The sequence below is a fragment of the Argiope bruennichi genome, chromosome 4 (assembly GCF_947563725.1).
Source record: "Argiope bruennichi chromosome 4, qqArgBrue1.1, whole genome shotgun sequence".
Classification (NCBI taxonomy): domain Eukaryota; kingdom Metazoa; phylum Arthropoda; class Arachnida; order Araneae; family Araneidae; genus Argiope; species Argiope bruennichi.
This window is the reverse complement of record NC_079154.1, coordinates 48,736,082-48,762,437: the sequence shown is the minus strand read 5'-3', so window position 1 is coordinate 48,762,437 and position 26,356 is coordinate 48,736,082. Positions and strand designations below refer to the sequence as shown.

At 27.0% G+C, this 26,356-nt stretch overlaps 1 protein-coding gene across 1 annotated transcript; it reads right to left on the bottom strand.

Annotated features, from left to right (window-relative positions):
• Window positions 1–14,610: 14,610 nt before the first annotated feature.
• LOC129967081 (uncharacterized) lies at window positions 14,611–26,356 on the bottom strand. Its single transcript, XM_056081747.1, has 3 exons — window positions 26,265–26,356; window positions 20,653–20,871; window positions 14,611–14,893 (listed from the first exon to the last, which is right to left on the bottom strand). Exons 2-3 carry the CDS (start codon window positions 20,856–20,858, stop codon window positions 14,761–14,763), a joined length of 339 nt encoding a protein of 112 aa, XP_055937722.1. The 5' UTR covers window positions 20,859–20,871; window positions 26,265–26,356; the 3' UTR covers window positions 14,611–14,760.

Here is a 26,356-nt window from a genome sequence, read left to right as displayed (position 1 = left end):
TTATACCAAGAGAGATGTTATATTGTTTTCAGAACTTAATTGTCAGATAATAGATTTTTATTCTATAAGAGAGGTGTACTTTTGCAGTGCATTTGAGAGAAAAACTGATTATTAAATTTCATAATATTTACAGCAATGAATTTTGTAATATTTGATGAAATATATTGATTAAAAAAAGACGATACTAAAAATAATTGTTTTAAGAACTCTTAAACGCTTTTATTATTATTTTTATTAAAAAATGATGAAAAATGAATGTGGTGCAAAAATGCGGCATAATGCGATAAAAAAATTTCTGTTATTAAAGAAATCCATGAAATATAAAAAAAATTGTATATATTCATTCAAAATTAAAAATACAAACATATTAAAGATCGAATCTATTTAGAATATTCATTTTTTAAAAATTATTTACTTTCACAAATGCAAACGATACTTACGGATAATGTTCTATTCTTTCACCTTTGTTAATCTTGAGTTTGAAAGGTATAGGAATGGGAATTGGTATGAATCTAGGTTTGAGTGATCCAGCAAGAATTGCAGCTTTTATCAGCTTTTTCATCTTTCCAGCTTCAGCTTGTTGACCGATCAAAACAATCATGAAGAATACGGCCATCGTAGCTAATTTAAATTTCATTTTGTTAAATCGTCAGCTTTCACTTATCTAGAAAAAAAATGGAGATGTTATATATATTTTTTTTCAGAAGTCCATCCCGTCTGATAAAAATAACCCAGATTTAACCTAGATTTTTCTAATTTTTAATTCATTCCAAATTTAAATAAAAATATTCAATTATTGAGGGTTTTTGAAAACTAACTTTCTGATAAATTTTTAATAATTTAATTTTAAATAATGATATCAATAAATATTATTTTTCAAATGAGCTGGAATAATTTAATTTTGGTACCCATTTGACATTTTACATTAGAAATGATTTTTGACCATTAGAAATTTATTTTCTAAAAAAGAAAATCGTGATGGAACGACATTTTAATATCAAGAATAATAAATTTATTTGAATATTCATTTCATAAATTCGTTTTGAATTTTTCACAGAAACAAAGACCGTCCTTAATTAGAAATATCAGTGAAGCGAAGAGAATTTTAATAGTTGAATTTTCACCTATTGACTTTCCTCAACGTTCCATAACTAAATTTGGAAATTCCTCTTTTTTCTGCAAATAATCCATATTTAACTATGTTTGTTTATTTATTTTTTAGCAGTAAAATGACAGACGAATTTGATTCGTTGTTTGTTTTACGTGTTTAGATGTTGATCGGAAAGCGACGATTTTATGCTGCTTTATTAAATGAAAGTAAAATATTTTCCAATTCCATTTTTTATTGAATTACAGCTGTTTTAAGAATATATCTTAAGGGAAATTCTGGATTTTTTTTTATTGTAATTCATTTCACTTTGATAGAAAAAAATTAAATTAACCACAAAAATTAATTAAATTTTTTTTTTTTCATTTTCTCATCATCTTTTCCCCATCATTCAAATGTTTATTGTCTTTAAAAAAATGGATTCTTGAATTTATGAAAAATAAAAACACACTTCTAGAAAGTACGCATTAACGGTGGAAAGATTTGATTCGAGCTACTTAAGACAGTTTGAAATGTGAATTTAAATCAAGCCCAAATACTGGTGAAAAAAAGTTAGTATGTTAAAAGTATTTAGCATTTTTCAATGGTATTTTTGTGTCAGAAACTATCAGAATACTGGAGTAGATTCAGAAGCCTTAATTTCTTTTTGCTGAAATAATTCATCTGGAATCCCTTATGTATTATAATTAAAAGAAAATTTGGTATTTGAAGATAAAATACTCTGGTAAGATAGTGTAAAAGAAAGTTACTTCTTATTTACTAGAGACAGAGTAATTAAATTCTCTTTTTTAATCTTCTGGTGAGCGACTTCATTTTAGGAAAACAAATCCCTTGGAACCAGTCGACTATTTTATTATTGTATTTTTGAAGAAGTCATCTGTCAACAAGTGTGAAAGTTCTATCGATATTATTCAGGTTTAATTGTAGAGCGGATAAAATAAGAATTTCATTTTTTTTTTTAATTTCTCAAAGTTTAATTTCTGAATTTAAGAAATATAAACCTTTTTTTTTTTTTTTTTTTTTTTTACGAAATATAGAAAGAAAAAAAATATTGTAATCGTCAAAATATTGGAATTCGAAATTTTGACGAATCTTCTTATTTCAGACCTCTCTAAAACAGATTTTTTTTTTAGATTATGGCTGTTTGAGAATACGATGATTCAAAAACGCTTTGGGATTGATGAGTGAAATTTAGTATAGTACCTTTTCATCAATTTTGAATGAAATCTATTCATAGGAAATCTGTCTGTCTGGTTATCCGAATATAAGGGAATACGATAACTTTAGAACATAAGAAGCTAGATGAATAAAATTTGGTGTTCAGATTTAGCACTTAAAGTGTAGATCTATATCAAATTTAGTACCAAATCCGTCAAGCGGTTGACTATCTGACCGTCTATATTTTTGCATGCCTCTTAGAACAGCAATTCACACTAATAACAACTTTAAAAAAGTGGAATTTAGATAGCAATTTTAGCATCTAAAGTTAAAATTCTAATCAAATTGAGAACTAAATCTCTCAAAGGATTGACCGTCTGTCCGTCTGTACTTCCGAATGCATGTAAATGAAATAATTTAGAAATGGAATGGCTTAAGCAAATGAAATCTTATATGCAATCTTGCAATTACAATTGTAGTTTTATGCCAAATTTCGGCTTCAATTAGTTGAAAAAAAAACGTTGAAAATATATATTCTATTTTCTGATACTTGTATATTAACCTCATGTCAGAGACTAATCGCAAAAAGGAAAACAATCGCAAAAGATCGCACGAAAAATTCACACCAAAGATATTTTATAACTATTGTTCGCTAATGTCATGCATTTAATGCACAAATATCATTTTTCTTTACTTTTTTTTACTTTATCGTTTTTCTTTTTAAAACGATACACAAGTATCGTTTTTTTTTTTTTTTTTTTTTTTTAACGATACTGGTAAAACAATTAAAGTTTTTTTTTTTTATTTTGTAATACTTATGTATCATTTTTTACCTTTTTTTTTACTTAGTATCGTTTTTCCTTCTTACTTATCACGCGTAGGATTTTTAACATAAAAATCTGAACATTCTTGGCATTCAAGCTTTTACAATTCTATGTGGGATGGGAGAGGGATAGTAATTTTATTGGAGAGTACGCAAAAAAGCTTTGGGGACGCTATTTTTCCTGGTTAAAATTTGTTTTAAAACTAAAGAGATGGTTTATATGAATGATAATATGACAGAAATAACCTAGATGTTGTAAAATATTATTATTAAAAAATACGTTTGATACTTTTTGGGTTGAAAAATCTTTTTCAGAGTCTTAATATCTATTATTAATAGGGAGAAATGTGTATATTGGCGTGTGCGTGTTTGTTGACCTCAATAGCCTAGATCTTTTGATTTAGAGCCACAAATTTATCATAAATGTACTTTTAAAAATAAAAATGCGTAAATCAGAGACAAATTTTGGCAATTTTCCTTAATTCGGAAATATTGAATATAAATGATTTTTACATTACTTTAAAATTTAAGAACGCTCGCAAATTTAATGACTTATTGTTTCATCAAATATTTCATTGCGAATTTTCTTCCAATTTTGAAAATTGAATAAAATTTTTATTTATTATTTTCCATTTATATGGGGAATATGGAAGTACCTTATAAAACCTCGGAGACAATGTATACCGAAACGATGAATTACTAGGATAGTTTAAGGGCTTTATGCCGTCATTAGACTTGACTTTATCAGGAAGGCTTCGCTACACATTAATCGGATTGTATGTAAGGCTATAAAAATAAAACAGTGTTATTATCTATAACAATTTTACGCTTAAAAATACATTGTCGAAGGAAGCAGGAGCCTTAAATTATGCATAAGAAATTTAATTGAATTTAAACGAGATCAAACTTTATTGTTTCTTAAATTGTATCAAACAAATTAAAGATAAAACAATTTTATGTATAAAGCATACAATGCTTTAAGGTATTCAACTGGGTTGAAAACATGAATTATGACAAAAATTTTCATTTTTATTTTTTTGAAGTTTCAAAACATAAATAAGTGTTTGTTTCCAATGGTATCTTTATTTTGTCGCTATGCCAAAACGAAGCCAAGTTAAAGCAAACTATTGATAAGTAAGTAATTCTTATTTATAAGCATTTTAAAACTTTAAATGCATTTTCTGAGGAACGACTTTTTTCGCAATTCTACTGTACGAGTATCATCATATCTCAAAAAATAATCAAGATATCTTAATGAAATACAATAAGCTTATTATGTTATACAAGATGTAATGAATTATGGATTTGATGTTGAATGCTCTAAAAGTGGATTTATAATTGTTTAATGTAAATATTGTTGAAAAAATCCGAAATTTCTTAAATTATTTCATATATTACGCACAAAAATTTTATTTTTGGATATAATTCTTAGATAATAATTAGTTACATTTTAAAATATGCTACACATGTAATGTTGCAAAGAAAAATAAAAAACTGTAACAATTTTTTTCTTCTGTCAAACAATACTAGTTATTGTAAATAAATGCTAAAATTTACGTCATAATATGTTTTTTCTTTAAAAAGCTACATATATATATAAATTATTTCACTTTTATTCATCATTTTATCCTCACAATAATGAAAAAAAAAACATCATATCCACATTAAAATATTATTATTATTATTTAAAATTCCTCTCCGAATCTTGTTGACTATTTTAAGCATAAAAGCGGCTACTGGCAAATGGAAATGATGGCTTAGAAAAATTAGAGCATATCTGGATATCTTAGTATTTTTTTTGTTTTACAATCCATTAAGTACTTTCTCTCTGCTGGTCATTCCTGCTTTTCAATATCTGCATATTTGCATATTCGCAATCTAATATTTGAATGACTAAATGAAATGTCATTGTTAAAATTTAAATGCCTGATCATCGAATTTTTCAATAGCTATCTAAGAAAGTATAAAAGCAGCAATTTCCAATGTTTTATCATCCACTTTCCTCAGAGAAACTACAAATTTGAGAAATTACTTTAAAAAAAAAAGAAATCAGAGAAATGAGTGTTTTAATGAAATTATGTAGCAAAACATAAAGTAATCTTTAAGAAATTGATAGAAAAAATGCATTTACAGTTATGTATATCACATTTTTACCTTCTTATTCTAATTAATTTATTATTTCTAAATCATTTCGAGAATTCTTACTGAGGTTTGTTTCTTTTTGAATTCTGGAGTAAGAACACAAAAAGTTTATCAGTTTTTCAAGCAACTTCGTCTTTATTCTTCAAAAATAAGATTCTTCGTAATTATTTGCTTAATAATACTCAATTTAAATCGGAAGTATCATCCATTAAAATTATATTTTTTAAGTATAAATAGGATATAAGGGTAATGACTTGTAATTGCTACCATTTTAAGTTCTTTGAACTTTAATCTGAATGATTAACTCGACCTTCTTTTTAATATATCGAATTATATAGCCTTTCTTTATTGTCATTTATTTCTAATTTGTGCTTTTTTTATATTAACTTTTTAAATATGATGATATTGAGTTTGCATATTTAGTTATTCATAATGATATTTTCATACGATTAAATATCAAATAGTCGTTATAATTTCATTTAAAAAGTTTAATAAATAATGTTTGAACAATTATTTTGAATCATGAAAAGATTGAATAGAAAGCTATGGATATTAACCACTGAGGTGAATTTAGCATTTTTACTGAATTTATCTAGTAATCCTAGGCCAATTTTTTTTGGACATTAATCCCTGGGAAGCGGTTAATGTTTTCTGGAAATCGAATTTTTGTTTCAGCCGAGTTCAGGGGCCGCGGTGGTCTGGTGGTAAGGTTTCAGCTTTGGAACCGGAGAGGGGTTCAGGTTTGAGACACGATTTCACCGAAGTACCGTCGTGTTATGGGTTTACAGCACGCTAAATCCGTTGGGGCAAACTTCCTCCCACTCGTTTGATGTGAAAGTGTAGAGTGGAGGGTGCTAGCTCAGGTGCCGTCCTCGTCATCAGACTTCGATTCAAAATTACGAAGTTTGTTCCACAATAACCCTAGTGTTGCCTTAAAATGGCACATTAATAAAGCTAAATTAAACTAATCCCAACCGATTGAAACAAAAATTTGACATAAAATTACACTCAAAATCACGTACCGAATTTGGTATTTTTAAGTCACTGCGTTTTTGAGTTATCGCGTTCACTTGTTTCTGAAAGTAAAGACCGATATACAGTCAAGCACTAGTTGGATTTCTCTCAGAATTTAGTAAGCGTCTATTCTAAAGAGATGTTAAATCGGTGTACTGCATTTTATCTGTCTAGCTTTTTTCCTTTTATAGTTATTGTGCTAACTTTTATTCGAATAGCCGAACAAAGAGAATTTTGATAGAATCTGCAAATTTAGTGTGAAGAAAGTATCCCAAATTTCATTCGTCTAGCTCCAAGCATTTTTGAGTTATCTTTGTCACTGACAGACAAAAACGGACATTTTTTAAAATGTGTTTTTTTGAACTCGAGGTCTAAATGAAAGACGTTTAAAAGGAAATAAAAATGAGAAAAAGAAAAAAAGTTAGAAAATGTCTATTTTTTTTTACGAAAAAAATTGCATCTATATTTGGTAATTTAAAGATGAAAATTTGCAATGCAGCATTCACCTTTTACATTATCTTTAACCGTTTTATTTCAGGCAATGTAAGAATCGTGATTCAAATAACCAATAAAATTTATTTGTCCACGCTATTATCTCATTAAATATTAATAACAATTCAATTTACTGAAAAGTATATGAATTTATTCGCACGCGCTTTCCATAAATAATAAATAAAAAATGTTCTTGATTTTATACAGAAAAAATAAAAATTCACCAGTGACTGAAATGATAATATTTAGTTAGCATGTTTATTCTTTGAAGATTTTGAAGCTACTATCGTAATTTCGTAATAATCAATTAAAATTAATTTTAAATTTGCTTAAATAAATCAGAAAAATAACAATTTAAAAAAATATCAATATCATGAAATTCCAAAGTACTTTTTTATTAATAAAAATTTGTAGAACTATATATAAGTGGTAGGATTCTATACTGATGTCCCTTTTTATTTCAAATTATTAACGTAGAAATGTTCTGCAAAATTTTAACAATGTGAAAATCCAATAACTTTTAAATCTTTGTAGAATAAATATTTTTAATATGACATTTAAGAAGATTTAAAATCTTAAAAATGTAACCCATTTAAAGAAAAATTAAACTTACCTTTTTAATTTAGAAATTCCAAGTCAAGGCAGAGGAGTAACTTGTATTCCTTCTACAAATTGATGAGTCAAGTTGGTTGAAGTGAAAGTACAAATGCGGTTTTACTCTGAATATGTCTTTATATAGTGAATCGGTGGCTCACATTAAGTACCAGGTGAAGAGTTAGCCTGGGATAATTTGCATTTGTACTCGGTTCCTAAATGGTCGCGAAGAAGGTCATGACCTACTTGCTAGATGAATTGACCTTTGTGCTCATGACGATGAAGAATTCCTTCTTCAGTACAAAAAATGCGATTAAGTGAGAAAGAGAGAATTTGACGAGGAAAAACTTTCTCTCATTTTTCCCATCTGCCGTTAATCTCTAAAAAAAGATTTTCTTTTTTAAATATTTGTGTCGCATTTTTATGTCCATTCATTATCAGTATGGGACGGTAGGTGCATAATGGAAGCTCTGTTGGAGTTAAGTGAATTGTAATTTAATATGTTTGCAAATAGAACGGTTACCGCTGTGGAAAAGCTGTTGGAGTGAGATGCTAAAAATGGATAGCTGTTTGAATATTCATATATTCTGGCTCCTACTGAATTGAGGGAAATTCTAGATTTAAAATTAGAGAAATGAATACTTACGATTCTATAGAATTCGATATTCATTCCAAAAATAAAATTCTTTAATCTTTTGAAAAAGAAAATTGTTTTAAGAATCTAAGTTAAAAAAGTTTCCCAATAATTTGTCAAATAAGAAAGATTTAATATTATTTATTTATATTTTGTAAGGAATTTACATATTAGAAAGTTAGAAAAATTTGTTTATGATATACGGCTCTGTAATTTGTGTTTTTTTTATTTGCTAACTTTTTTTACATTTTATTTTTAAATTTGGGAACTTTAAAAAAAGTTCTATCATTTTTATTTTTAAGATTAAAGTTTTAAGATGGAATGGCAGTGAAATTTCATTAAAAATAATTTTTTGCATATTTAGTTGAAAATGAAACCGAACTTCATTTTAATTTTATAATTATTTCATTGTTTTTGGCTTTAAAGAAAAGAATGCAAGTATACAAAATTGTTGCAATAAAATGTAAAATTAAAATAGTAATATCAAAAATAGTTTTCGGAACTGAAAAGATAAATTTAAACCTTTGTTTATAATTTTATATAATATTCTTCAAATATTTTTTCAAAAGTCAAATATTCTTTATTGTCCATTTTTCAGAATCAGGGATCTCAGATTTTGTTGATGAATTATATTTGATTTGATTCACATTCTAATTGAGATAAAGATCAATTTTTACTTTTTTATAAACGAATGTAAGTTTTTGCTTCTAAAATTACTAATAGAAATGGGACCAGAATTTTTAAATTTCAATTGAATATTTTTTCAAAATAACTTTAAATAAAATATTATTAGTTTCTTTCTTTCTTAGCTTAAAAGAGAAATAAAAAATTCTTAATAGAGAAAAAACTGGATTTTTATTATACAAAGATGTTTTTATGTATTTTATATCAATGTATTTTAAATTTAATATCTATGTTTTATGTGGATGCCTTTTATATTTCATATTTTCTCTTCATATATCGATGTTATTTAGTCGAAAAGGGCGCTTAGCCACAGTACAATTAGTCAACATATTTAAAGAAACGGATATTTAGCTGATATGTCTTAAATCGATGCTTGTCTGCATAAATATGCAAAACCTGTAACACTTATTAAATTATAAATAAATAACCTTAATATATTCGTTTGAATTTAAAAATAACAATAATTGTTTAAGACAATGATGAATTAGCTGATTTAATGATCAGTTTTTGATTGTTTACATTGGTTGTTAAGTATTTCTAAAAATTTAGGCATTTCGACTTCACTCAAGTTTACCTTCAAATCGGTCATTTCTGTTTACAAATGATACGGTACTAAAAAGAAGCTATATTTGTTAGTTAAAATTTACATATCTCAACTATTAATGAAGAAGAATGTGGGTGAGTTGGCGGTGTGTAAGTTAGAATGTTTAATTCTAATTTACTAAACTCGGCATACATATACTTCGGACGGTGAAGAGAGTGACTTTTTTGGAACTTTTAATCAATAAAAATTAAGTGTGATTTTGATGTTTTACCACGATAACATCCGAAAACATTATTTCACAAAACTGATTTTTGCATCATTATAAAAAAAATCCCTTTTTAAAGATACAAATTTTGAAATGCAAAATGTTTTTGAATTTTGGCAATTTTTTGAGGATATTTTTTTGCATAATTTTTAACAATCAACTTCATTGTTGTAATAAAATTCAACCGTTTTTCATGTTAAAAGCTTAAAAAAATATTAAATGGACAGAAACATAATGCAATTATTAACTTTCATTAAATTTAAAAGAAATAGTGAAATAATGCATTAATTGAATTTTTTTAAAAAAAAGTGTTTAAAATTGATGCCTGCAACGCCTATTCTATATCAATATTGCATAATTGCAATTTAGCAATACTTGCATATACACGATCTAGTTTATCATCACTGGTGACTTTAAGACAAGCTTCTTGAATTCGTCAGCATTAATATAGGAAAAAAGATATTAATTTCCTTAAATCTCCTCAAAGTAATGTACGTGAATTGAAATTTCAATTTTTTAGTGAAATACTTTAAAATACTTCAAAGGTGAATATTATTTCCTTGAGTACGTAATTTTTGAAAAAGGATTTGAAAGGATTTTATCTATAACCGTTTATTTCTTAGTGCAATAACTAGGGATTGCAATACCGGTATACCGGGATACCGAATACCGGTATTTTGAGCCATTTGTACAATTTTGTAATACCGGTATTCACAAGTTTAAATACCGGTTTTTCGGTATTTACTAGAAATTTTTAAAACTGTCTCCACTATATGTTCAGGGATCGCGAACATAGCAAAATAGTATGCGTATTTGTTTTTATGTCTCCCTAACGGGCGAAATTAATTAGCTAATTAATGGCTTAAATCTAAATTAACGAAATATGGATTATCCCTGAAAGAAAATATTGTATCCATAACGACTGATGGAGCAACAATTATGAAGAAAGTTAGAAAGTTGATTGGTGCAAATCAGCAGTTGTGCTATCTATGCACATGGAATTCAATTAGGAGTAATAGATGTATTATACCAAAAATATAAAGAAAAGAAGAATCCAAATATTGTGGATATAGAAACTTCGGATTCCAACTTAGAAGAGAAGTGTGAGAGTGATATTGACAATGAAGATAATGACAATGTAATTATTGAAGAAGATATTGCTAATGAGGATGAAATATTAACCTATCAAGAATTGCTTCCTATAATTTATAAAGTTCGAAAAATTGTTAACATATTTAAACGTTCCCCTATAAAAAAGGATATATTACTAAAATATATACTAACTGAAAATAAAACAGAATATATGTTAATATTAGATTCTAAAACACGTTGGAATAGTTTACTCCTAATGATGGAACGATTTTTGAAACTGAGAAATCCAATCCAAAAAGCAATAATCGACTTAAACTTGTAAACTATTTTTTCAGATAGTGAATTCGACTTAATATCCAAAACTATATCAGCTCTACTTCCAATAAAACTGACTATTGAGGCATTATGTCGGAGAGATTCTAATTTATTAATAGCTAATGCAACAATTAATTTCATGTTGCAGTCACTGAAAGAACAGCACACATCAGTATCTGAAGAATTATATATTTCATTGAAAAATCGCACAGAGGAAAGGCATACCGAAATAGAAAATGTCTTATGGTATTTACATAATTTTAGTGATTTTAAAAATGAAAATGAAAAATAAGAAAAGAAAATAACCAATTCAAATCTGATTAAGTTTAGAGTAATTTTTTTAAAATTTTTTACCTACAAACCTATCCACATTCAGAAGAATTTGGTTCAATTATCGAAGATTATGATGTCACTACTGTCGATAGCGATAAGGAATTGTCTCTTGAACAAAAATTAGAATTAGCGATAAATAAAAAAAATTTTAACGAACCAAAATACGATACAGAAATCAGCTATATCCAAAACCATCCGACGAGAAATCGATTTATTTGAAGATGAGGAGTTTAGAAGTAAATACTTGGAAAAAGTATATCGCGCATTGCTAACAGTACCACCAACTAGCGTAGATGCCGAAAGAGCGTTTTCTACAGCTGGTAATTTTTACACAAAATTACTTTTCAGGCTTAATGACAGTACAATTGATACATACTGTTTTTTAAGATCACATTTCAAAAAGTTGTAATAGTACCCCAGACTGAATAGTGATATTTACACTTTTTTGTGATTTAAATAAATAAGATGTTTCTTTACTTTTTTGTGATTATATACTGTTATAATTTATAAGTTACAAATTATTTTTTGTGACATTTACACTCTCTAACAAAACTGGCAAATACAACAAAGAGAAACCTGTGTTTTCTTTCTTTTTCTAAAATTTCTAATACCGGTATTAAAACCGGTATCCCGGTATTAAGATTTTAAAAATACCGAATACCGGTATTGAAATTTTGGTCCGGTATTGCAATCTCTAGCAATAACTTCTGAAGTTATTGAAGTAAGGAAAAACTTCAAAAGTGAGAAATGATAATAAAAAAAGCTATAGTAGTAAACTATGAGAGAAGAAAGTAATAATGGGATCTTTAAAGGATTTTTATTGATACCAAAGGAGAGCATTTGTTTGCGTAAATGACTGATGAAATTATATTCGTTTCCACTGTAAGTGATATATCAAGGCAGAGAGAAGAATAATTCCATTCCTTAAAAACGCTATTTTCACAGATTGATTATTAATTTTTTAGACACTAATAAGGTGATCGAATAATGAAAATTTATTTTATACCCTAAAAAAATAATGATGTTCATTATGAAATCTCTTTAGTGAGCTGTTAAAGTAACAATCTCACAATGATTATCCTAAATTTTGATTAAGATGCAACATACTATCTGTTTAATCAAAAAATATAATAGATACTCTACTATTTGAAGAGATATTATAATATTTTTTTTGTTTATCGATAACCGTTATTATTTAGGTATAAGAGTATAAATTTTTATTTTAAATTAATGGAATAAACACACGCAGTTATAAAACAATTTTATAACAATTGCCCAGCGTGATTAACAAGTATTGAATATAATACGACATCTATGATTAATTTACTACTGTAGAAAATAATGAATTAATTATCTTTTTTCCGTATTTCTTGTTTTTCTCCTTTAAAGAAATTCATGAAAAAAAAGTCAAATTTTTATTTTTTGAAACAAAAATTTGTTAATTTTGATAATCAGGATGTTTAATTTTGTGTTTTAACTTTAAAATTCCCAAATATAAATTTCCCAAAATTTTTTAAGAGTTTTTTGACAATGCATTATTCTATATTCATAATATTACAATTTTTTTCTGATACTGAAATGAACAGAATATGAATCGAAACAAAATGATTTATCCAAAGAGTGATGTATCGCAAAAGTTTTAAAGTAATAAATGCTCAAAATTCAAATTTTTACACAACTTTTCTTGAATTTTATAGTGACTTCGAAAGTGCGAAACTTGTTGAAAATGTTAAGATTTTACTAACTGAAATTTAATCTCATTTTTCAAAGAATTATTAACACTTTTTATCCTATTTACATGGCACATTGGGGATTTTTTCCTTTCTCCTTTCACCCAACAGATGGGATTTTCCCAAATTTGAACGCAGAAAAGTTTCTACGAAGCTAGACAGCTAAATAACATGCAAATAAATTTATTAAAAGAAGTTTCATTTGGTTATTTGAAATCATCAGTTAATCTGGAATTGCCTGATGCAAAATTCGTCATATGCTTAAGCATGCTTCGCATTGAAATTAAAACACCTGTTGTGATATTGTAAAATTTCGGAAACAGTGAGTGTGATTCAGATGTTGACCATTTATTTGACTTTATTACGATTCAAATTTCATCATTTCTTTGTGAAATGATGAAAGCGAAGAGCGAATTTTCTGCGTAGCAGTTTTATACTCTTTATTTTAACTAGAAAAATTTCATGTCTGTAACAATGGAATTTTGTGAGTGAATTTTCTCACCTGCTACAATTTTTAGAGTTTGCCAGAATATTTTAAGTGGTGTCAAAATGATTTACGTGCTCTAATATGTCCCGCAGTTACTGAAGATATACATTAATATTTTTATTATTTTTTAAAATAAAAAATCTAATTAAAGATTTTAAAGGTTAGGCCTTCTTGAATCTGAGAGAAAAACATATTTGAAGTCATATCTGATTGTCTATCGCTCGATAGTTCATAAAAGGAACAAGCTACTGAGATGAAATTTGGTATGTGATCATTAATCAAAGCTATAAAGTTCTATATTAAATTTTGGACGAAATCCTTCGAGAGCAATTTGCTTGTCTAATCGCCCATATACATAGGCATAGGTTAAGTTGAAATCAAAATGAGCTGGATAGATGAAATTTGCCAAATGGTGCAATTACGAGAATTATAGATGTGGTTCAAATTTTGGTCTATTACTCGTATAAAAACGCATACGTTAAGTAGAAAACAAAATGAGCTGGATAGATGAAATTTGTCAAGTGGTGTAATTATGAGAATTATAGACTTGCGTCAAATTTTGGTCCAAATCAAATTGTTGGAGGCTGTACGCTTTTTTGTTATGTCAATTCATATATATGTGGACATCTTATGCTAAAAGCTTAAATATAAGCTAAATATTGGTCGAATCCGCGATAGAGAGTCTTTCTATGCTAGTACGGAAAATTACAAAGGACAACCAGCTTGATGAAATTTAATATTTAATCCTTACGCTAAATACGTAGAACTCTAATGATTTTGATTCGATTGGACAATGACAGGAAATCTAAATGCATATTCGATTTTCACTATACGGCAAAGTTAAATACAAAGCGAGCTATATTGTATAAATATACTAGAAAGTTGAAGGGATAACAATTCTGTCGGTCACTTTAACGGTACCATTTACAATATTTGAAGCTTTAAGAAACGGTAATAAAAATAAATCTTTTAGGCTTCAGTTTATTACACCAGTCTGCCATTAATGGTTAAAATTTCACATTTGATAATGAGATTATGAGCTTCTCATGTTTTTATGACTCTCGTCACATTATCATGTATGGAAATTCTTGTAAGTGTATTTAAGTTTGACTTTATAAAAAACTAACAAGAAGAAAAACAGTATATAATTTTTTATTAACAATAAACAAATACAAATACAAACTTTTATGCGCTATATACAAGGAATAATTGGCAATAATTCTTTATGTACACGGAGGTTGAACTTTGATCGTCTTTCGCAACGAATGAATAATTTTTGTAGATAATGAAATGGGATGTAATAGTGGAAATGTTTTGCATTTTCCAATGAGGTTTTCATCTTCTTTTACCACAAGTCATTGCCTCCTCCTCCATATCCACCGCCGCCGCCGCCAAAACCGCCACCTCCATAGCCTCCACCACCTCCGCCGAATCCACCACCACCGTAGCCTCCACCACCTCCACCGTAACTTTTAATTCTAAATAAAGAGGGAAAACGATTTGAAATTTTGTTATTTGAAAAAATGAAATAACGAGGGAAAAATTGTTTAAAATTTTGAAGAAATAGTTTTAAAAAAACACTGTTTTTAATTATAAATTTCAAGATTACGGATGTTCAGACAGAAAATAAAATTGTGAATTAATGTGGAAAATTCACTATTTCATTATATGGAACACTTTTGAGTATCAAACGTATTTGTGTTTTCTTAGCAGTCAACACATATTTTAAAATGGAGGCATAGAGAGAAAAAAGTTTACTTATAAGATATATTTACATGAAAAAAACATTAAGAATATTGAATTCCCTCAGCAAGAATGTTGTCATAGGCAACACTATCGTAGACGTTGCCATTTCGTTCTATGAAAGTTCGGCGAAATTTTTTTCTCCCCAAAAATTCTGGCAGTAAAATTAGTTTATAAAAAATTACATTCACATGTGAATTTAGTTTCAACCTGCAAGTTATCACAAACTGAGGTATAATGTCATATAAGATTATTTTCTCGTATATGAAATATCGAAAATATAATATTTATATAAAAAAAAAATTCAACAATATTCAAATTTTCTAATTTTAAATATACCTTAGTCAGGATAACACATTTTTTTGGAATTGCGTTTGTGTGCGATCATGATAATTAAACAAAAATCCACACATTTGAAAGTTGATATTTAATATGTCTTTGCACCAAAATTGTAGATTTATGCTGATTTATGGACGAAATCCATCACAGAGGAGCATGTCTGTCTTCCTGGACGTTTGAAATGGTAATTCAACCTTCAAAAAGGGAGTTTCCAAAATTTTCTGCCAGATTCTCTCAAGGTGTTATCTCCCTCTTATAATTTTGTGGACTTTATATAAAGCAGAAAATATCATTCATGAAGAGCAATATTTAGGAAATATATATCTATGGCGTAAATCCAGCCTTTTTGCTGAATCTATATGTTATCTTAGGCGATTAATTTCTGGCATGCGGTTAATACACAAATACCGGAAATAGTAATTGTATTTTAAAAGATTTTTTTCCCCGACCGACTGAGTCTAAAATTAGACTTAAAGCTATAATTGTAGTCACAAGATCCCATAATTAACAAAATTTCATTCATTTAAGTCATTACGTTTTATCTTATTGCGTTTACATGTATTTGAAAGTACTGATTAAAAAAAGAAAAAATATTAAAGATTAAACTTTAAAAGATTAGGACATAAATTTGATAAGAATCTACATTTTAGATTTTGTACCTATCATCCAAATTTTATTTATCTAGCTGAATGTAGTTATCATGTTCATTTTCGTTCAAAAAGTGGAACAGATAAACTTCCTTAGAATGAATTTTGTTCAAATCTACAAATATAGTGGAAAGTCTATATACCGAATTTCATCCGTCTAGATCAAAGCTTTAAATAAAAAAATGTTACGGAAATAAAATTGGAAACTTTTTTTTAAATGATACAAAAGTAATTTTTGTTCGGTAATATGCTTAAAAATATAAAGGAAAGACATTGATAATTCTGATGATTTTTAATTAAAAATTCTATTTAAAAGTTTGAAATTTTTTTTTCATGAGCGAACATTTACAATTCAGGAAGTAAATGTGGGCCAAATTTGATAACTTTTAGCCAAACGATTTTCCTCCTAGACAATTTTGAACAATCACATATCACATTTTGTATATCACATGGTACACTTTATAATTAGTATGTCAGCCTGTTAACAATATCATGTTAAAATAATCGTTTGCATCAATACGGAAGATAAAGAAAAGATGGATTTTTGAAAATATTAATTACTAATAATTGAAGCATCCAAAAACTATTCAACTCATTTTTTAATTCACGTTTTAACAATCTTTTACTGAATATATTATATATGAAAAAGAGAGAGAGAGAGAGAGAGAGAGAGAGAGAGAGAGAGAGAGAGAGAGAGAGAGAGAGAGAGAGAGAGAGAGAGAGAGAGAGAGAGAGAGAGAGAGAGAGAGAGAGAGAGAGAGAGAGAGAGAAAGTTTGAAAAGAAGAATTTAAAAAATAAGTCTTCATTTACTTCAATTCTTTTGTTAAAAAGAATGAATTTTAAATAACTTTATTTTGATATGTTTCAAAATAAAAATTCATCATTACAAGATGTTAAATAAAGAAAAGAACATCAAAGTACAATAACTGAAATTACCATAAATAGTTTAAGGATTTTTGTTGAATACAAATACAGTTTTTATGGGTCTCCCGGCTAATTCTGCTTCTTTTTTTAAATTTTTGGTCATTCTTTTAAAAATGACGAGTGATTTTGTGAATGCAATCATTCACACTTTTTAAAAAATCTTTATTTTTATGAGTTCATAATGAATGTATGTATTCTTAAAAATCGTGTATCTGCTTGATATAAGTGCTTATTTATGTTTAATTGTACGTTATATAAATATTCTATTATTTCAACAAAAATTGTGTACGTTTATACAAATAATTATGTTCGAGTTATAATTAACTAAGGCATTGAACTTTGGAAATTTTCAATTAAAATTAGTTAAAACATAAATATTTGTTGAAAACTTTCTCTCTTCAAATAAAAGAGCTTACTAAATAATTAATTTTATTCCAAATTTTAATCAGTCAATGCGTCAGTCATTCGTCATTCGTAATTGTTTGATTAAACTTCAAATGGTAAAAATAATAACGATGTGAATATGGAACAGCGAAATGTAAGGTAAATTCAAAACAATTAACAAATGACAAGTTTCTGTAAAATAACCTAACACAATTTTTCGTATGGTTTTTTTTTTTCAAATTTAAAAGATATGTTTTTTTTAAATTCGGTTAATTACAGTAATTACATTAAGTTTCGTAAATGGTTGATATTTAGTAACGTTAAAACCTTTATAATAATAATTTAATTAATTAAATTCAATTACTTAATAATTAATTTAAATAAATGATTAATTTTAAATTAATTTAAATAAGCGATTAATTTTAAATTAATAAGTAATTAATTAAATTAATAAAAGAAGAGAAATAAGAAAATTGTATGCAAATTTTTGGAGTAAAATAAAAAAAATTACTTGGTTTATTGAATTAACATTGTGTTTTAGAATAACATGAGGTTGATTTTAGATAAAATCAATCGTAATTTTCAAAATTGTTAAATGATGAGAATTGCATTTAATCTTGCATCCTCTTTTCAAAAGTTTCCTGTGGTACTGCAAGGAAAACATTGAAAGTATGATCATTGAATCATGAAAATGTGATTATTGATACCTATTTTAACATCTTTTATCGCGTTTCTGCTGTGTCTGTTTAATGCAAATTTTTAAATCGATTTCCGTAATTTTAAATCGAAATTGATTTTCGTATTAGCAAGAGATTTGAAAGTTTAAATGTAGTTCAGAATTAGATGAAAATACATTAGTAACTCGTTTTCTTGTCTGCCTGTATGCTTGTCTGTTGGGTACAGACGTTGCAAGCGATTATAAGTTTTCATTAGCGATAGATGTCGCCATGCCAAAGCGTTAAATCATTGAGAAGTTAATTTAAAATCTATTGCAAAATTTCATTCACACAAGACTAAAAACTAAAATAATAATAATTATTATTATTTAAATACAATTTTTTAAATATATCACGTTTTTAAAACGGACTAAAAATTGTAAAATTGATACAGATTTATAAGGTTGAAGTCTTTTAATAACACTTTAGCTATCAAAAGCTAAGAAATTATTGACTAATCTTAAGTTTACATGGATCTTAAGTGGGAATTTACATGGAAGCAATTAAAATGTATCACTTTGGTCTGTTGACCATGCGTCATCTCCTACCGCTTGGACCTAAATTTCGTACTACTAAAGGGTACGGGGAGGTGTTAACAACTGGATAAGTCACGATGTCATCTATCAGTTTCCATAATTATTGTGCTATTGAAATAATAATGAGACAAAGAATAACACATGTAATATAATTTGATAATAGTTTCCTAATGAAATTAGAGACGTCTTTTGATTTTGGGAATAAAAAAAGGTAATCAAATGATAGAAATTTGTACTTCTTGAAAAAATTGCTTTAAATTCCTATGTACATTTAATTTTCCGCATAGTCAGTTGGGGAAATGTCTTTTATTGAATAATTGTTAGTGCATCCATTTTGATTAAAAATGGAATCAAAATATATTCAAACATTAACACTGAAAAACCATAATTTTATCGTTAAAGTGACTCAGTCAGAAATTGAGTGTCAAATATCAAAAGTAAACATTACTTGGTTAGGACTAAAACCAATTCTATAGAATCCTTTTTGCTACAAAAATATTTCCGATTATTTTCTCTTACGATTTAATGAAAGTCTTTAAAAAAAATTTGGTTTCTCAGTTTTAAAGAACACTGTCTTTTATCAATTTAAAGCAATTTAAAAACTAAGTTTATTAAAACTCACGTATTCAGTTTTAAAAACACCTAAATATTCATTCTGTGATTGATGATTTGAATAATAAATGGAAAAGTTGAGAAATTCTTTAGTCCAAAAAACAGGAAACAGTCACGAATAAAACATGATTAATTATTAAATTTGCTTACATGATAACAATAGCGTGGGAAATTAAGAAAAAGAATGAAATTTTTCATTCCTTCTTTCATTCATAGAGCATTCATTCCCATGGTGCAGCAATTATTTACAGTAAATTTGTTGTCCAAACCAATGGATGTAATTCGATTAATTTGAGACAATGCTCGCACAGATTGCGGAGAGCTAAGTTCATGAAAGTTGATAAGTTATTTTCTGTTAAGCTTTTTTAAAATCTAATTTTGATATTGGTACTGTTGTTGTTCTTTATATATATATATATATATATATATATATATATATATATATATATATATATATATATATATATATATATATATATATATATATATATATATATATATATATATATATATATATATATATATATATATATTACCTTTTTGCCATGCAATTTGCTCTTTAAATTGGAAGGAAGTCCATTTTTGAAATTTTTGAAATTTAAAATGATGTTTGAGGTAATTGACATTCATTGAGGTAATTGACATTTAGAGAAATATGAGCTCACATTTCCCTAAATAGATTGATTGGTTTGAGTTGTTAATGGCAATGACTAGTTTAGTATAGTAAGATTAACGTTCTATTTGGAAGTTATGTCAAGTCTATTTTGTAATGGACATCATATCTTTGCGTCGTGTTGGTATGATGAGGAAAGTATCTGAATAGGCAGGCATTTCTTTAAATATTATAAATAAAAATGCGATTAAAGCGTACTGGTAATATAATACAATATTTTTTAGACAAAAATAGGAACCTAGTGAAACTCAATGCTGCGACCGCTCGGTTGGTTAATAGTTCCAAGGTTGTTAATACTAAAATGTAGTTAAAAGACTTCAATCACAAATCTCTATCTCTATTTCTATTACTAATAAAGATGAATGTGTGTGTGTGTGTTGACGCTCTATTTGTTGTACCGTTTGACTAACAATAACAAAATTTAGCAAATACATACCTTGGACAGTAAGAATGTGCACTTATGAGCGTTTTTTTTTTGAAATTTCAATAAAATTTTAATTAATAAAAAATAATTTGCATTTTTACACTTTTCCAAGCAGAAAACAGCAGAAACATCAGCATCTTAAAGCAAACAAACAATGGGTGACCTTTACTGTTGGTTTTCTTTTAATTTGGCCTGGATGCAACAATATTTGCATCTGGAGACAGGAAGTGATACTTACGGATAAGGTTCTATTCTTTCGCCTTTATTGATCTTGAGTTTGAAAGGCAGAGGAATGGGAAGTGGTATGAATCTAGGTTTCAATGATTTTGCGATGAGCAGAGCAGCCAGAAATTTTTTCATTTTCCCCGCTTCCGTCTGCTGACCGACCAAGGCAATTATTAGCAAAATGGCGATGGACACAGTAACGAACTTCATTTTTAACATGGTTTACAAGCCGCTGAAAAAAAAGATGGTGTAGAAGACATGAATTTCATTGTTTCTATAGATGATGAATCACAGGAAAAACAAATGAACAACATGTATTTAAATGAGATGCGTAATTCATTACAATAAAAATATAAAAGTAATAAATATTTTTTTTTACACGCAGCAGTAGAAAAACAATTAAAAGAATATGTATTTCATTTCCAATATGCTCTATAAATCATTGCAAAAAAAGAATGTGTGTTTCATTTTTCACATGGTTTACAAATCCAAACAAACCAAATAACATAATAAATAAAAGAACATGATCGTTACTTCATCAAATGGGGTTTTTTTTTTGTTCTCTTAATTTAATGAGTCTGGAAACTCATTATTAGGGATAAAAATTTGAAACAAATAGGTATAAATGATGACTGAAACTTGTCTAATTAAACCAGAAATTCATTTTATGCATTATTGATTCAAAGTTATGAATTTTAAAACTAAGCCTAACGTGAAAATTTTATAGTATTTTATTATATTTATTACAGTGTAACATTTTTTTTTTTTTAAATTCAAAACATTTAAAGTACACTTACTATGATCTTCACTATCTCATTTCGATTACATAATCCCAATGACCTTCGAGAGTTTCTTCAAAATAACAAATCAATAATTTTTGAACGGATTTGTAACTAGGCAGATTAAATAACGGCCTAAGGCCGCTTGGCTGATTTTTGATGGGTGGGTAGGTGTTCAATCATATTAATTTAAAAATTTGTTATTAGTACAGTTGGCAAATAAATGAATTTTCAAAAAATACAGATGAAAAGTTTTAAAAAAAAGTGAATTCTATTAATTATTAAATATAAGAATAATATCAGCGCTTTGTCAAGCATAATTTTCAAGTACCCATCTGTTTCATTCCGTTTACTTCGCATAATATTCAGTGTGCAGAAAATTTGATTAATAAATACTGGTTATAAATTTGCATGCTTCGTAGTCGTGAGTTATAATAAATAAATAAAACATATACATTTTAACAAAGCTACTGATGTCAAAATTAATATGAAATAAATAATAAATAACTAACATTTTAAGTAAGTTAAAAATGTGTTGGAATGTGAAACTAAATCGATCAATTGCATTGCCAAGAGTCAGAGAATATTTAAATCCGTTTATAATAATTTCCGATCGTTTGTTATTATTAGTTTCATTCCTAGTTTTATAAGGGAGTTTGATTTTTATTATTAGTGACAATTTCTAGTTTTGATATTATAAAGGTTAAAGTCTCTAATATAGTTCAGTTCTCTGTCTTTGCAACTTGATGGCCACTGTCGGGACGTACCACTTAGTGTACAGCATTTATAAAATGATTATGGACTGGAATCTTCTACATTAGATGGACTTTGGATCTTTTTTTTAAAAATTTTTTTTATATAAATCGACAGTAATTCTGGAAGGGATTTCACTTCATTAAATGTATGTTTGACTTACATTATTAAATTACATTTGATTATTAGGATATGTTAGAGTATATTGAATTAAAATTGATTTTGGGTATTATTGTTCTTTAAATTCTTTCCTCGTAAATTATCACTTTACTTTTTTGTCTTTAGTCGAAAAATATTTATTTTCCTTTACCTCTTTGTTTGGTAAATTCTTTGCCGGCGAAAATAAATAATAATTATTGAAAGAAACTTATAGTTCTTTGAAGTATTAAAGCAGTACTAAATCTATTAAATTTGAAAGAAATTAAATATGCTTTGACTAAAATCTTAATTAAATCTTAATTAGTAATGTGTGATTAATACACTTTAAGCATCTGTCTTAACATTTCTTGGAGCAATATAGAGATCAAAAATCAAAAAATGTCGATGGAAATTTTTTGTTTTACTTCATTTTCTTAGCTTTCTCATTAAAATATTTTTGGAATTTCATACAACAAAGATTTTCATAGGTATAAAACATTTTGCTTCTGCCTAATTTTCTATCTATAAAATTATATCAGTATTTAAAAATGCGTGGATTTAAAAATTTTTTTGCCATTCTTTAAATATGATATTAATTGCAAGTACAACAAAGTTTCAAATTTTTTTCTTAAAACATACTTTATAAGTGAAACCTATCTAATATGAAAAAATATGCCAAATATTTGAGCATATTCTAATATGTTTATATCTTAATATGTTTGAGCATTTGCAATGGAAGCCAGGATGAAATAAAACAGGCAACATTTTGCTTCTCCCTAATTTCCTATCTATAAAATTATATCAGTATTTAAAAATGCGTGGATTTAAAAAATTTTTTTTGCCATTCTTTAAATATGATATTAATTGCAAGTACAACAAAGTTTCAAATTTTTTTTCTTAAAACATACTTTATAAGTGAAACCTATCTAATATGAAAAAATATGCCAAATATTTGAGCATATCTTAATATGTTTATATCTTAATATGTTTGAGCATTTACAATGGAAGCCAGGATGAAATAAAACAGGCAACATTTTGCTTCTCCCTAATTTTCTACCTATAAAATTATATCAGTATTTAAAAATGCGTGGATTTAAAAAATTTTTTTTGCCATTCTTTAAATATGATATTAATTGCAAGTACAACAAAGTTTCAAATTTTTTTTCTTAAAACATACTTTATAAGTGAAACCTATCTAATATGAAAAAATATGCCAAATATTTGAGCATATCTTAATATGTTTATATCTTAATATGTTTGAGCATTTACAATGGAAGCCAGGATGAAATAAAACAGGCAACATTTTGCTTCTCCCTAATTTTCTACCTATAAAATTATATCAGTATTTAAAAATGCGTGGATTTAAAAAAAATTTTGCCATTCTTTAAATATGATATTAATTGCAAGTACAACAAAGTTTCAAATTTTTTTTCTTAAAACATACTTTATAAGTGAAACCTATCTAATATGAAAAAAATATGCCAAATCTTTGAGCATATCTTAATATGTTTGAGCATTTACAATGGAAGCCAAGATGACATAAAACAGGCAACTGGGAAAACGTTGTATTATATTGAAATATAATACAAATGTTAAAACATTATATTGAAATATAATGTTTTAAAACATAAAAATAGTTTTTTAAAAAATTGATTAAAAATAGAAAAAAGTATGCTGGAAAAAAACTGGTATAATAGGAAAGATAATATTTTAAATTTTGAAGCAATGTAAAAATTATTTTATATAATATATATAGCGATGTATAATATTTTCGGAAATACTCGCAGATAAAGGACAAACATTTGTTTAAATTTCAATTAATTAAAGTTCTACTTAAAATTTCAATGAAACATTCCAAGGTGCACTTTTCTGTCTTCCAAAGTATATCTGTTGCGAATTTAGTAGCTCTAGATTTAAAAGTCTGCCCTGCAGAGAACCAATACTCACACACACACGCGCACACACACACACACACACGCACGCACACACATACACACACACACACACACACACACACGCACACACACACACACACATTGGAATTCTGGTTGTTTCTTCTATTTTGGAAACTTTCTGATTTATTCCAACATTTATGCACTAAAATAATTTTTACACCAATTTAAAATAGAAATATTTTTTAATGATATTATTTTAATCAAATTGCGCATTCCCCTTAAATTTTAACATTTTTTTCAACTTTTGTTTTTAGTTTTCAACAATTCATTACATTATTTAAAAAAATTAAAATCTTTTTCATTGTTTCATTTCATATTTATTTACGTGTTTTCATCCATTGTTGAAAGCTTAGAAAGAAGGACTCTGTTTATTAATTTTTCAATATGCGGAATCAAAAAGTGAAGACTCAGTAGTGCGAAAGACAAAGTATAATTAAAAGATACCAAGAGAAACGCGTTTTTAATGACACAATGGAAAAATTATTTTTCCCATTATGTTATTAGTTATTATTTATTTATTTATTTCTATTAGGAAAGTTCATAAACGTAATTAGTAGAACAGTTTTAAGACTATTAAAATAAATAACGTTGATGACTATCATAATTTGAGGCTTAAAAGTATTTTGTAAGGGGAACTTGAACATCAAATCATGCTTAAAAGATATAATTAACATAAAATATTCTTAATGTTTCCTACGAACCAGTTTGTTGCCAAATATGGTTAGTATGAAATGAAGTAAGTATAAAGCATTGGGTATTTTCATTATCAAATAACTTTTTTTTAAATTTAGTTTAAAAGGAATATGATGAAACGTTTACTCTACGGAGATCAATACGAAAAAGAATGGTACTAACCAACTCAATTTTGTACGCATGTAAGTTCGACACGAAGTTCAAACCGTGCCGATAAGAAAAAAGAAATTATGTGACTGCAAGGTTTGTTGCAAATTTATTGCAAGATTTGTCCAGTTCATTTCTTTAAAGTACTACTGGGCTTTAAAAATTCAAACATGATCCCACCTTTATCAATGGTATTCAGCGAGAATATTAAACATAAACTTGGTAGATTTTACATATTAACTACTTTTGTTAATCTACTTTACCAGAAAGGATTCAGTGAATTTTGTCCTCCATTAGTGTCTTTAATATTCTATATTTTGTAATTTATTATTTGTTATTATTTATGGTAGATGTTTATTATTTAAATAGCTCCGAAAATACATTTGCTCTAATTCCATTCTTAGAAAGAATGAAAAATTACAAAATTTGCTCCATTTAAATTGTATAACCCAATGTTACTAAACAGGACAACCAAAACTTTAACAATTCGTTAATACTAAATTAACTTTTCTTTCCGAATTCTTATTATTGAAATTGATATTGTAAATGTAATCGGAATCGTTTGTTGCTCTATGCTGAAATTGTTCAGCAGATAAAATGATCGACCTCGAGTTTCTAAAGATCTCACGTTTTAGAAGTTTTCGAAAAGCCTATTTTTGGAATTATGTCTGTCAGTCTCTCTGTCTGTTTATGAATGTAATCACTCAAAAAACATAAATTTAGGGTAATAAATTTTGGTATGTAATATTAAAATTAAATTTATAAATTTCTATAAAAATTTGGGCGAAATCTATAGAAGGAAAGTTATAGAAGGAATTCAAAAACCGCAAAAAGATGTATAAATGAATTTTGGGATTCGAATCTGCGATTTAAAATAAAACAAACATTTAAAAAAATGTTTCGTTTCAGATTACACAGCATAAAATTTGGTAGTCCAAATAATCAAATAACAGTTATGAAAGTTACTCAAAACGATTCAATTAATCTATTCTTCTTCAGAGTAAACTTTAGGAATGATTCTCTAAATAAGTATAATTCCAAATAGAACTTATGAAAGAATTAATTATTTGAGAAATTCTCTACTTTAAATCATTTAGCACAAAATCTTCTAACTTCAAAACATCCATTAAACAATAATAATTTCAAACTATTCTACTCACCTGTTCTTCAAAGAAAAACGTTCCAGTCTAGACCTAGAACAGCTTGTACCTTATCAGCTGGATGACGAGCAATGTTCTCTTCAGAAGTGAAA

Bases quoted from the DNA above. Each gene is read 5' to 3' on its own strand.
- LOC129967081 (XM_056081747.1), bottom strand. From the start codon at position 20,858: ATGTTAAAAATGAAGTTCGTTACTGTGTCCATCGCCATTTTGCTAATA. The intron at 14,894-20,652 runs GTAAGTATCACT...CTCTTTATTTAG, and splicing joins GAAAGAATAGAACCTTATCC to AATTAAAAGTTACGGTGGAG.